Source organism: Periplaneta americana, chromosome 12 (assembly GCF_040183065.1).
Source record: "Periplaneta americana isolate PAMFEO1 chromosome 12, P.americana_PAMFEO1_priV1, whole genome shotgun sequence".
Lineage (NCBI taxonomy): Eukaryota > Metazoa > Arthropoda > Insecta > Blattodea > Blattidae > Periplaneta > Periplaneta americana.
Genome location: NC_091128.1, coordinates 42,778,758 through 42,793,538, shown reverse-complemented (window position 1 = coordinate 42,793,538; position 14,781 = coordinate 42,778,758). Strand labels below are relative to the sequence as shown.

Sequence of the window (14,781 nt, the reverse complement as noted above, 5' to 3'; positions counted from 1 at the left end):
AGGATCTTTCCCTGGGATTCTATCTTTGTCGATGTATTGAGTCATATGCTGTAGTGGAATCAAGCAAATAATGAATTTCTTCATTATAATCCCGTTAATCATTACAAATAGTGTGAATATTATATTAAGTTGATCTATCTTGGCGAAATCTATTTGGTAATTTTCTCAGCATACTTATTTATCTTTAATGTGTATTAAAACAGATGCACCAATATTTTCCGCGAATTAATTTGTGGACATGTTGGTTTCTACTTAGCATCTGCAGTATTTATATAGAATACAGTGAATGTATTATTTTTCGGCAATTGATTTTTGATCATCTTTACCATCATTCGTGAAGTTACTTAGTTGTAAGCTAATTAACAATATAATTTTTTTTCTAACGCTGTGCATATTAACATGTAGCCATTTGCTCCTCTGCCTACTTTTCGGCAGTTATGATGGTCTGAGGTTAGGAAACTCATTAGGTCGGATCTTGTTTGCCCTGTATGATAGAATTAGCCTACATATGAATATGGAAGTAGGCAGGATGGATGAAGGTTGCGATAATAATGGCAAAATGAACGCAAGATCCGGCACTGATATTTATCCAGCATATTTGCTCTTAATAGGTTGAGGGGAAACCCGAGAAAAACATCAACCTGACAACTTGTTCCAAACAGGATTCGAATCCTGGGCCCCTCTAGTTTTGCAGTCAGCGTGAACATTATTATTATTATTATTATTATTATTATTATTATTATTATTATTATTATCGTGAATTCTTTCGCTTCTTTAAGAATGTAGGGGGAAAATACTATAAATTTGATGGAGAAGCTGAAGCTATTTATACATCCCTTCAAACTTTTTATTTCTTTGGATTCATCATTGCAAGAATATATTCATATTGAGTGACTAGAGCCATAATACAACTAATAGTATAAACCATAAGAAACTCATTCAATGATTAAACAAATCCATAGTTCTTCAGTGGATTTCTGCACATTGTGGTATAAGCGGTAATGAGAGAGTCGATATTCTGGTAAAGAAAGGCACTAAAATTGAGCAAAAACAAAGCTATAATTTTTCATATTATTCAGTAAAACAAGTTATTAAAAATAATTATAATGTCCAAATATTAAATGCTACAGAAAATTCCTCATTAGAAAAATTGACTAGAAATACCTGATTTAATTCCTAACCTACCACGTAAATCTGCTGTGGTCATGTTCAAACTCCTTATAGGTCATGATTATCTGACTAAACATTTACATAGCATTGGCATCCTGTCTACTCCAGATTGTGCATTGTGTTCTCAGGAATAAGAAATGGGTATGAATCATTTAACACACTGTGAAGCACTTCAAAAAATACAAGTCTTACATCTACATATTGGGAAGCAAGAGAGAAAATAACTCGATTGTTAAATCAAGAGCATTAGGTACCTACCCACAACTGATTGCCAGTTAACTAATCCGAATAGTTCTTCCTTTCTTGATTTGATACTGGCGAATTCTGCCTTCTAAACATCGAAATACTGCCTGAGTGGGTTACTCAGTAATTCTCCAACTGCACATAATTTGATGGGGTGGTGTCGAACACGTCATCAGGGAGTATTCACGTTACAGACCTCAGTGAACAAGAAGATTGCAGAGTATGGAGTCATGGACTTGGTACAAGCTCGTGAAATAGACACCAAACAGTCCATATGTTGGATGCAATCATCGCTGCACCTCCAAAACCCACCATGTCTTTCCAAAAAGATTTTGCAGGAGAAATATAAAAGCATCGTCACTTTCAAGTCCCTTGATTTTCAAAGTTACTTTCGGTGTAATTTCAATCATTACATGGTAAATGATTTGAAATTACACGTAAAGTAGCTAATAGTAGTAGTAATAGTGTCAGTAAGAGTATAAAAATAGTGTGATAGTAGGTGGAATGATAGTCCAAGTAAGTAAGTTGCAACAGCAGTGGTAGTACCAATAATTGTAGTGGTGGTGGTGGTGGTGGTAATTCTAACATTAATGGTGGAAGTGTTCGTACTACTTACAATAGTGAAGGAAGTAGTAGTTGAGATAGTATAGTGGTAAAATTAGCAGTAATATTGGAGGTGGTTGCAGTAGTACTAATAAGTGGTGGAGGTAGTATATTAACAAAATAGTAGAGATGGTAGTAGTACGGTGGTGGTGGTAGTGGTAGTAAATTTCTGCGAATAACAAGATACTGTCTTTGTTGACCTAGTTCAGGAATGATTTTGCTCTGTCCCATGTCATTGAAGTTCAATGTAGCCTAGGCTGCTCTATCTGTGATCAATGCTCCCTGATTAGAATTGTGTCACTAACATTTACTCCACTTCTCACGCATTACATAAGCCATTGTGAGAACACTCCAGTTCACATCTCCACTTTTCTACGTACTAACAAATGAATGGCTGCATTGCTGCCATGAAAACATTATTAATTTCACGTGTCTTGTGTGCACAAAATCATTTTGAAGAACAATATTAGTTTTTATTTATTTATTTATTTATTTACTTATATATTTTTTTTTAATCTCGCCATTTCTCAATCAGTGGTGGTCTCTGAAAAAGCACTGCAAAACAAATCCTGATTGAGCCCTTAAGGGCCCTAGTCAACGTAATTACTATGATTGCTTCCAAAATAGAAGAAACCGCCGAAGCTGTCGTCTGGATGTAATGATTCAATATAAATTCTTTTATTTCTCGTGGGTTACACAAACTAATTTTCTAATTAGAAATTTATGCAAATGTCCTGTGGGTTAAAACATGTAACCAGTATAATTGTTACGACTGCCTTCAAAATAGAACAAATCCCCGAAGCTGTCATCTCTGATATCCATTCATAGTTTTCCGCCCAAGGGCAGATCCTTCACTGCAAACCCAGCATTCTCCAATCTTTTTCTGCCTCTCTCTTCATCTCCGCATACAACCCATATATGTTGTTAATGTTGTCTTTCATCTTATAGCTATCTTCTTCTACCCCATTCACCATTTCTTCCAGCGCATCCTTCAGTAGGCAAATTTCTTTTTATCTTGCTGATAGTTTCTGTATTATTCTTTCTTCACACACTCTTTCTAGAACAGCTTCATTTCTTATTTTTCTGTCCATTTCACATGCTCCATTCTTCTCCGTATCTACATTTTAAATGCTTCCAATCGTTTCTCTTCACTTCGTGATAATGTCCATGTCTCTGCACCACACAGTGCTGCACTCCATACAAAGCACTTCATTAGTCTCTTCCTTAGTTCTTTTTCCAGAGATCCGCAGAAGATGCTCCTTTTTTATTTTTATTAAAAGTTTCCTATGCCATTGCTATCCTTTTGACTTCAGACAACAGCTCCTGTTTGTACTTGCAGGAAGTTACACCCTCAAAGTATTTGAATCTGTCCACTTGTTCCAATGCTTCATTTCGAATTCGCACGTTTAGCCTCTTTTATCATGATATTCTCTACTCTGTAATTATATTGTTCAGTGGATGAAATAAATCTCTTCTTCTTCTAATGGCCTTCCTTTGGGATCCTCTAGCCCATTTGAATCTGGCATCCCTGTAGAAGTGCGAGATCATGTTCTTTCCTGATTACATTTATCTACTTGCTGCAGCATAGAAGATGTTGTTTGTCTCCTCGACCAGTGTTGTAGATCATTTTGCACTATCCAGGGCATACCACGTGGAGGGGATCTATTTTGCCCCCATCATCAGCAAATCTTAAACACTTTATTCTTTTTCCTCCTATTAATACCCCGCCCAATTAGATGTTGAACAGGGTGCGTATAAAGGGGATTCTTGTACTCCTCTCCCTATTCAACTTCTTCTTAAAATTTCTTCTCCTATCCTCACTTAATAGGCTACTGTCTTTCCATTCCGCACCAGTTTTCTTCAGAATCCTCATAAGTTTATTCAAAGCCTTTTCCACCTACTGGAAACCAAAGTTACGAATTTCTTTTGTAGAGCATGCAAGCAAAAATTTTGCATTTTTTAACATGTTGGCAACTTTGCTGTATCAATTTCATGCATAACCCGAGGGTTAAAATTTTGCACGTGTCTAAAGTCTTGCATTCTAACATCCTACCACATTTCATGTAAATCTGAGATGGTCGGCTTGGGAGATCAGTGATTTGACATGGAACAACCCATTTGTGATTTTTTCACAGGTGATATTTTTAGTAAAAAGTAAAGCTGTACACATACTTCGTTGAGGCACATGAGATGATGCAGTAATGTGGAATTTATGCTTCCTTGACCTCTTGATGTGCTCAGCACCACACTCCGATCTTCTGTTGCTGCCAACTTTTTTTTAATAAAATACAGGAGACTAAGGAATCGACAGAATCTCACATAGAAAATAGACAAATTATTCGATTCAGTTACTAAAAAACAACTTTATTCTACACTTCGGCAGCTAGGCTTAAATTAGGAGTATTTTTTAAGACTGATTTTGTCTTGTGTAATAACTGAATTAGACTACAGTTTGCAGCTTTGAATTGATTAGATGTGTCGTGCTCCTGTTTCGAACATCTTCCTGATTATTGTACATCAGATAAAACATCCTCATAGTATGAGCATTACTATTTGGTAAGCTTAGAACAAAACTCTCCAGTTTTTTTCAAATCTATAACATTAACATGGTTTGATTTTAAGCGGGTGAGCACTAAAACCCATTTCTGGCAAGCATTACATACCTTCTAAAAAGACTGCACATTTTAATGCCTGTCTTGAACAACAAAATTTATTATATAAATTATCATCAATCATGGCAAAATCAAATGTTTGGAATAAAAATTTTCATATTATACAAAAATAAGGGAGAACATTGCTTGAAGAGAAGAATAATACGGGAACCGGGAGTCTGTTAAAAATTAGGGGCAAATACCAGAGATCCTGGGAAATACGGGAGGATTGGCAACCCTACCTGAAATATTTAGTACACAATTTTATACGACATTGAATGGATACTGAAACCATTCTAGAAGTTAGAGCAAGGTGAAGAATCTGGCTTCAATTGGGCTTAAGCCCGGACTCTGTCAGTCTCCTGGTGGATCTGGCTAAGTTCTGCAGTTATTGGTACAGTGCTTTTATTGACTTGTATATTACGGCACTTAACATTACATTCATTAGTACATGTTTGAGGAAATACTGATTAAAATATTACTGGTAATGTAAGTTGTGCTTGTATTGTATTTGCTCAACAGTTGTGTTTGATGGAGAGACTATCGAAGGCGCTCCACCTTTGTGGTGTGCTGCAGCAGCTGGGCATCTGCCAGTGGTTCGCCTGCTGGTGCGCAATGGAGCCAGTGTCAACAGTACCACACGCACGAATTCTACTCCACTACGAGCTGCCTGCTTTGATGGACATTTCGAGATTGTCAAGTTCCTTGTGGACCATGGAGCAGGTGACGAGCAGCTTCAATATGAACTGCCAGTGTTAATGTCGTATTTACTCGCGTAATAGACGCACTTTATCCCATAATTTCTGGATTAGAAATCCAGGATGCATACTACACTAACACTGTTTTGTTAAGCCACAGGATTTTCATTTTCTGCATTGTCCGCACAGCTAGTCTGTTTCCCGCCTGCTTCCACTAACAGATGCTGCGCCATACAGCGACAGTTGCGAGTTAGTTTATCATCTGCACTCATGCGTGAAGGTTGAATCAGTCATGTTGTGTTGCGTGTGTGTGTGTTCGGCGTTGTTGCAATGCAACTTTCATTACGTGAACGTGTGTATATGCTTACTATGTACACAAAATACAATAAAATCTTGTGCGAGAACAAGACAGAACTTCCGTAACAAATTTCCAAATAGACTTGTACCTAATGCTACTACAATAAGAAGGTTAGCCAAAAAATTCAAACAGACAGGTTAAGTAAATGATCGTAAAATACAAAGGAGGAGATATGTTCTTACAGAAGAAAAATTAGACGAGACAGGACAGAGACTAGGGCACATCCCGCAAAAATATCTTAAGTGTTTGGCACAGGAAACAGAAGTAAGTTACGAGTCCGCTCGTCAAGCAACAAAATTACTTAAATTAAAGCCATACAGAATTCTGGTACTTCAAAAGTTAAATGAACAAGACCCCCTTTTTCGCATGAAGATTAAGTCAGAGAAAAATAAATTTCAAAGACAACAAAAAAAGGTATGAAATAACGAAGCTTAAAGATGAAGATAAAAAATTCGAATTCAGAATAAAGTTGCAAAACAGACTTCAGGAAATTAATAAGATGGAAGAAGACGATACTGTTGAAGATAGATGGTGTAAGATGAAAGATGCTTATATAGGAATAAGTGAAGAAGTTCTGGACTTTAAAGAGAGGGGAAAAAAAGATTGGATGTCAAATGAAACATGGCAGAAAATAAAAGATAGGAAAGAAATAAAGGCAAAGTTAAATTGTTGTAAAACAAGAAGACAAAAAATTTTCTGGCAAGAGAACAAAGGAGTTAAAAGAAGCGCAAGAAGAGACCGACGTGTATGGGCTGAAGAACAAGCTCAGAGAGCAGAAAAAGCTGCTGGACTAGGTAACATCAAAACTGTGTACAACATTACAAAATCACTTTCAAATAAGAGATATAAAAGGAGCGGGCCAATTAAAGACAAACATGATGTAATTCTTATAAACAGGAGAAACAACTTCAGAGATGGAAAGAACATTTCCAAGAAATTTTGAATATATAAATCACGAAGAGGATAACCAAGATGGAGATCCAGAAGTTTTAGAGTACCCAGATCAAATAAGATTTGAAAATACATCAGACATAAACACAAGAAGAGAAGCGCCAAGTAAACAGGAGATTATAAAGGCCATGAAGAAACTAAGAAATGAAAAAGCACCAGAGATGGACAATATTACAGTAGATACATTGAAAGAAGATATTGAGATCTCAGTAGAACTATTGAAACACCTATTTGAAAAAATTTGGAAAGAACACGAAATCCCAATTGATTGCAAAAAAGGCATTCTTGTGAAGCTGCCAAAAAAAGGAATTATGATGGTGTGTGATAATTGGCGTGGATCACACTTGTCTATTCCTAGTAAGATGTTCACAAAGATACTGTAGACCGAGTAAAATATGAATGATTTTAATAGCTAATTTTATATATATCAATTATTATGGAAGCTTATCCGCATCATTTTAAATTATTAGTCTCACCACAATGTTAAAAATGTTTAACAGAAGAAGAAACAATAGAACATCCTACTTCAATGTAATAACACCAACCATAAACTGCAGGAAAGAATGAAAAACCACTCATTAAAGTCTGTGTGATGTATCTTGTCTCACTGTGAAAAGAGAAAGAAAGGAGATATGTCTTACTTCGTCTGTGTTGTTATGGTGATGGGGGAGTGGAGCGGTGCCGTCCATCTATCCAGTGGCGGAAGGGACTAGTTGATACATTCTGTAGCGCAAAATAAAATAACAAAATATCTCTCTTCGTACTGTGTAGTTCCGTCACTGAGCTTGTCTTTCAAGAAACTGAATTCCGGTAGCCTGTACAATAACAAGGTTTTGAAAGGAATCCTGAAAATTTACAACCCTCCTATAATCTCCACCCTCATTTGAAGGGACTTGGTTTTATTGCTACTGAGACAAGATAAACCTTACCAGGTATACATGAAATTCTAACCAATCCACAGCTCTGGACAATTGCACATTTGATCTACAGTGGAAATCATGTAATCAGCTTATAGCTGGACACACGTATTAAGAAGTAAGTAAGTAATTATTACTGCACATGTTTAAAGACAGAACATGGGAGATTCGTGCACAATGAATAACATTTTCAAAATGGCCACCACGAATGGCAATACAATGATTTTAACATTCTTTAAAATTGTTAATAATTCTCTGGCACATGTCGTCAGATATAGACTCAATAAAGTTCTCCACGTTTCTGTTCAGCTCACCATTTTAACATTAATTTAGGGTTCCCATAATGTAATTTAAAAAATACTGGGACATTTCGAATTTTTTTACTTAAAACCTAGGACATTTTGTAAAAAAAGGGACACAATAAAAACTGCAAATTATTATTATTATTATTATTATTATTATTATTATTATTGTTATTGTTATTATTTTTATTTTTATTGTTGTTATTATTATTATTATTATTATTATTATTATTATTATTATTATTATTATTATTATTATTATTAAACTTGATGATAGGTACTGTAAACAAGAGTGAAGATAATATTTTAAGATGAAGTCAAGTATTTCTCAGATTTATGGACATGGTTGACTATGTCTGACTGACCACCATGTGAAATGCAAAATCTAGCATTGCACAATGTACATTCCACATTTTCATCCGCACCTTTGATGAATGGAAATTCTCTTCTGATGCTATCGTTTATGTTTCGGCATGATGAAAAAGGTACAAAATTATAATGCACTAGCCTATACAACCTCAACTTTCGGCTATGCTGCTATGATACTGAATGTAATTGGAAACGGAAATTATAACTAATACTGGCAAGATAAGCATGGAGAGAGAAGAAAAGAGCATCACTCTAAGTAACACCAACGTTGCAATAGAAATAATGTTCTATGAATTAGGCACCAGGAGCGCTACTTATTGAAAAGAGAATAACTTTCGTAATCCATTTTTTAGGAAAGCTATTCAAAAGCGGGACTTTTGAAAAAAAGTCGGGACACCAGGACATATGACCAGAAAAGGGACCGTGTCGGGAAAAACGGGACGAATGGGAACCCTACATTAACTCCCAAGCTTGCTTTGTGTTCTTCAACAATACCATGAACAAATGACTAATAGCTTCTCAATATTGACAAAATAAAATCGTCCAGATTTTATTGGCGCTCTCTATGTATGTATATTAGTACAGACCACAAGGACGTCATTATGATGATGTTTTTGGCTGTAAAAGTGTCAAGTAATTTTATTATTATTATTATTATTATTATTATTATTATTATTATTATTATTATTATTATTATTACCTGTACTAGAGCACTAATTTCTTTAACTATTCGCATTCTTTCCCTCTGTTCCCTATGTAGCATTAATATTATTATAGCAATTAGAATGAGTCTGAATAAAAATTTCTGATGAATACATTACAACGTTTTCTTCAGCTAGTCTAAGTATTGCAGCTTGAAGCAAATATATTATGGTAACCATAAACAAAGAGAAAATTCAGAAATTCTAGTGGATATATATAGTTGTTTCTCTGAATGACTGCATGTTATTGTCGTTCGGCCATGTAAGTCATACTCATTGATCATTTGTAAACTGGGTTCATTGATAAATTAACATACCGTTATGGAGGTCACATTTGCATGAAAGAAAGCTGGAACAACTGCTATACAAGGAAGGTGGACAGTGTGTTTTAATAAACAAAAACTGGTCTTCTTATCGGTGTGAATGAAGCTTTTGAATATGGGCTTCCTTTCTTTAACTTCTTTTATTTTTTTAAGCTCTTTACTGGTGATACCAAATTTAGAACTGAAACCTGTTTAAGAGTAATAAAATTATATTAATCTGATTACAGCTTTGCAAGCCAAGAGCAGTGAAGCTAGGGGTTTCATGGCATAAATGCTAATATAGGTTTTTCAAAAGAGCTAACTTTAATGGCTCATATTTTCTTCATTTTCTACACAATCTTAAGCATTATGGCACCGACTTATTACACAAGAAATGGAATGTTTTCCATCATCATGATAACGAGTTTGTTTCTGATTTTTCTGGTGTTCGTGTTATCAGCAGGCACTTTTCCGTAAGATCGGCAGGTAATTAGTTGTGGGGTTGTCTGACAAACTATGACAATTGATGAGTCGGACTCCATCACACACACCTATGGCAGATATTGGAGAACACAAATTCAGAGTTCCTGTATACAGTATTGAAGAGGTGCTATTACTTGTATCAAAACAAAATGGTGGACATATATAACATCTACGATGAAATATGGCAATTAATGATGATGGAAAAACCTCCCATTTCTTGTGTAATATGTCAGTGCGAATTATCCGAAAAAATTTTTATTTTTGTTTAAAGTCCAGTAAAAGTTACTCTGACATATTTCATTAATAAAATACACTTCAAAATCAAGTGTAATATGTGAAAACGATGCAAAAATTTTTTAAACATTATAATATTACACAGAATACTGCAGTGGGATAGAATCTTAAAACAAGAAACAGAAGTTTTACAAAATATCATAAGACATTTTAGTTTAGATTAGGATAAATGTTTATATGTCATTTTTTGCTCAGAATTCTTCGGAAATAAACTCCGTAAGTGACGGTAAATCCTCGTGAATCACCGTATATATATATCTCCTCCCCTAAATAGGGAAAGTGTATATATAGGGTGGACAAAATAAAACTGGCCCGCGGAAAATATATATGAAATATATAAATTTATATGTATAAGGACACGGAAATGACCCTACCAATGCAGGAAACCGTGGCCATTTCCAGCATCTTCTGTTATGTTCATTAACAAAGGTCAGTCTTAAACAGTCTTATAACTATAAATATATATAAATGTAAATATTACAGATTTTCCAGGCCAGTTTTATTTTGCCCATCCTGTATGTTGTCTATAAGACAGAGTATACTTTTAAAATTTTATAGTAAATTTGTTCGGAAGAAAAATAAATTAAGAGTTCCTCAAGTTGATTGCTTTGTGCAGCTGTGCTTAAATAATTAATTTTAATAATAATATCAATAATAATAATAATAATAATAATAATTAATAATAATAATAATAATAATAATAATAATAATAATAATGGATGAGTCATATTCTACACAATCTAAGATTGTACTGTTATAAACCATAATAGGAAACTTCTAACTCACCAGGTAATGAAGAAAAGTTATGTATAGTAATTTTCGTATGTGGTATGCACCCACAAAACGCAAAAAATGATGAAAAATTAGAATTTTCAAAATATAACTATTTTAATAGAGAATTTTCTCCTTTTTAATTTGATACAAGAATTTTCGATTTATGCCTTATGGTTTTTCAGATAAGTCCCATTTTCCAAAATGCTGCGTCATCAGCCCACGGTCACTTACTTTTGGAGTGATCTTCGTGGCAGTCAATCCCCTCGTCCAGCATTGCTTGTAAAATAAACTTCTTTCTAGTCCCGAAATAGATGCATAGATATCTGGGCATGATCATTAGATTGAAAAAACTTTTTTACATAATGAAGTAATTTATAATCTTTTACTGTTAGTCATAAAACTGTAAATTTGTGTGTCAATGATGTTGTACGTCATTTTAATAAAAGTCCAAAAGTAGAAATTACAATTCTGAGGAGGATGGGCATAAACCTTGGGACAAACAGCATCGCAGGATTTGTTGCATCAATGGAAATGGGGACAAAAATGCCCTAAAAAAAAAACATTCAACACCTGAAGTTAAAACAAGGCGGAGGTATTTGAGAGGCAGAAAGAAGCTGAAACTGGACCGACATGAAGCTGCTTAAGGGGTGACATATGATGATTCAGTCTTCTATGCCCTGAAAGTTTGTGGCTCATTTCCTGTAAATAGTAATTTTAGAATATTTAATTCTTTTAAACATGATATCTCAGCCAAATATGGTGATACCAAGAAGATATTGGTGTCATTTTGAAGTTGAAATGTCCCCCAGGGCCTGACAATGAGTAAAATAACATTAATATAATTAATAATTATCTATTAATTTTTTACATGATTTATGCAACATAAAATATTATTGTAACTTACATATATGGTAATATTTAATTAATGTAAATAAAAATAAAAAATAGCTCTATGTCAGGCACTAAAGAATAGTTTTAGCTATAAAACAGTGAAAAAACTGTGGCTCTATCTTAAAAACTGCATGAGCTATCATGTTTCAAGTTGCATGTCAAAATTATAAACAAAATAATTTTTAAAAACAATTTAGACATAATTCAAGGAATCTGTTCATTTCATTCTCTTTCTGGTATCATTCTCAATTATATGACAATTTTACAGAGCAAAATTATACAAAACAAAATTTTTTATATGTAAAAAATATTCCTTAAGAAAGAAACAGACTGCAGCAAAGTCACTTAGTTGAGGTAGACCAATGCTATAATAAACAGAATGTCATGTTATCTTTCGCCAGATATTGAAGTTGCAAACCGCCATGGACACACGTGCCTCATGATCGCCTGCTACAAGGGACACTTCCGCATTGCAAAGTTTCTATTGAGTCTAGATGCCAATGTGAACCGTAAGAGTGTGAAGGGCAACACAGCTCTCCACGACTGTGCGGAGTCTGGCAGCTTGGAGATTCTGAAGCTACTCATAGAGCATGGGGCAAAGATGGACGTGGATTCCTATGGTGAGCAATCAAGACACTTACTACATCCAAATACGAGATGCATTCAGGAAATAAATCTATTCATATGTTTTATGAAATTCTACGTGCCGTTGTCTGCTTTTCATTCAAATTAAGGCGGCTGTTATAATAAGGCACAAGGTTTTGTATATACAGTGAAACTTCCCTTAACGGACACTTCCCAATAGCGGACTCCTCTCAATAACGGACATTTTAAATTTCTCCTGCAAAATAACATAGGCCCTTATGATCAAATTCTTCCAAATAGCGGACATTCTCAATAACGGATGCGGACACTGAAATGTATCTCCCAACAACAATTAAAACTTCCAAAAACGGACAGCGTGAAAGAAAAAAAAGAAAAAGACGGTTGTAAATTAAATGGAATTCTTTGCAACAATCATTATCGTGCATTTGAACGTTCTTGTACTTTATTGAAGGTAAGCAGCACAGTTGTTAGTTGTGATACTGTACGTGAGCAGTCCGTACTTTCTTAGTTTGTCAAGTTGAGTGTTCGGAAGTACAGTCACATCAGAAATGTCACAAAAACGTAAACGTTTGTCACTGAAAGAGAAAGTGGTTATTGTAAAGCATAGTGAGAAGGAGAAATTAAGTGTTCGTGACCTGGCCACAAAGTTTAATGTGGGAAAAACTCAGGTTAGTGAAATTTTGAAAAACAGGGATGTTATTTTAAAATCATACACTGAGAATGTAAATGAGAACACAAAAAGAGCTTTTCCTAAAACTGAGGGGCTTGCCATTGACAATTTAACATGTGAATGGTTCTGCGTGCTAGAGCAAATAAGATGCCTTTATGTGGGATCTTGATTAGAGAGAAAGTCTTAGAAATTGCAAAAGAGTTGGGTTATTCTAATTTTAAAGCTTCGGGTGGTTGGCTAGACAAGTCTCGGTCACAACACAATATTTCCTACAAAAGTGTATGATATACAAAATTCACAATAAACAATCAACAATTCTAGATTTCTTTGTGTAAGGTGAAGTGGTACAGTGACTGATGTTTATTTCATTTACAAAACATTTAGGCCTACTGGTACGATTTCTCTTTGGATGAATACTGTAAGCAATCTCACAATCTCACTGCCTACTGTACTGCACTGTAAAATATAGTGTTGAATATGTATGAGAAATTTTAATGTACTGTATACATACAAACGATTTTCTAAATAGCGGACACTTCTCAATAACGGACATTTAATTTTTCCCCGGCGGTGTCCGCTATTGGGAAGTTTCATTGTACTAGGATTGGAGTCAATTCCCAACACTCTCCATCTCATCGCTGCCATTGATCTGACTGGCAAGAAAATCTGTCAAGTGCATGAATAGATGAATTTCGCTTCGTAGCCTATCTTGTCCAGACTGTAGATACGATGGACCACCAAGAGTCCAGGAGCATTCAGCAATACAATCGGTAAACTGTATGTTCTTCTCTGTAATACACCTCTCTTTCCATCTCCCCTCCTCCCAGTTTCAGAGTTACACACTTATTAGATCAGCATTCCATAAATTTCCCCGTAAGACCTGCTCTTAAGATGAACAATAGAAGCCCAATATAGGGTGATTTAGAGCACTCGTAACAGTCATTTATTTCGGAAACTAGTGCATTAAAATTTTCGAGACAAAAATATTTATTACTAAAGCACATGTGAGCTTTCACTTGAGCTTGATTTCATCAATCAGCCTTAGCAGGAAGTAGGTCAGTGACGTATTACTTTAAAATTTCAAATGGGAGTCCGTGGTCAAATATGGTACCATTTGATAGAGCTCTTCAAAACAAACAACTTTCATAGGAAAAGTTTTTATCAATTCCTACTCTTTCAATGAGAAAACGTACGAAAAGATAATGTCATTAATACTGAGAAATGTTACGAGAAGAAAATGTAAATTAGACAAGTACATTTAATGCTGACATAGTACACACGCACAATTACCTGCCTGAGTGTAGACCTGGTGGCCGGCAGCATCGTCAAAGGGTGAATACAAGTAAACTACCCCTTCCCCTTTGTTCGCTCAGCAGTGTTTCCTTTAGTCACCGCAATACAGTATCTAGGGCAGGTCTACATGTACACTGCACTTAGCCAGGTAATAAGCTCAGGTGGCCTTGTCCAACAATTTACAATAAGAAGGAAGTGTTTCGTTTTCTCTGTACCTACGTATGTACATTTTTATAGTTTTGCAGACAGTTTTAACATCTATAAAAATTAATGGAATTGTTCAGTCTTTCAGTAACTTCTGTCAACATTAATTGTCTTGTTTACATTTTCGTATTGTAACATTTCTCAATATTGATGGCCTTGTCTTTTCGTATGTTTTCTCATTGAAAGAGTAGGAATTGATCAAAACGTTTCCTATGAAAGTTGTTTGTTTTGAAGAGCTCTATCGAGAAAGTATCATATTTGACCCCGACTCCCATTTGAAATTTTAAAGTAATATGCCTGT

General features: G+C 34.9%; 1 protein-coding gene across 1 annotated transcript in view; it reads left to right on the top strand.

Moving 5' to 3' along the window:
- Positions 1 to 14,781, top strand: part of LOC138710347 (protein fem-1 homolog CG6966) — a 38,923-nt gene that overhangs the window by 17,308 nt on the left and 6,834 nt on the right. Inside the window, exons 3-4 of the mRNA XM_069841168.1 lie at positions 5,190 to 5,390; positions 12,109 to 12,327. Coding sequence (XP_069697269.1) covers positions 5,190 to 5,390; positions 12,109 to 12,327 — 420 coding nt within the window. The remainder of the gene's footprint in view (positions 1 to 5,189; positions 5,391 to 12,108; positions 12,328 to 14,781) is intronic.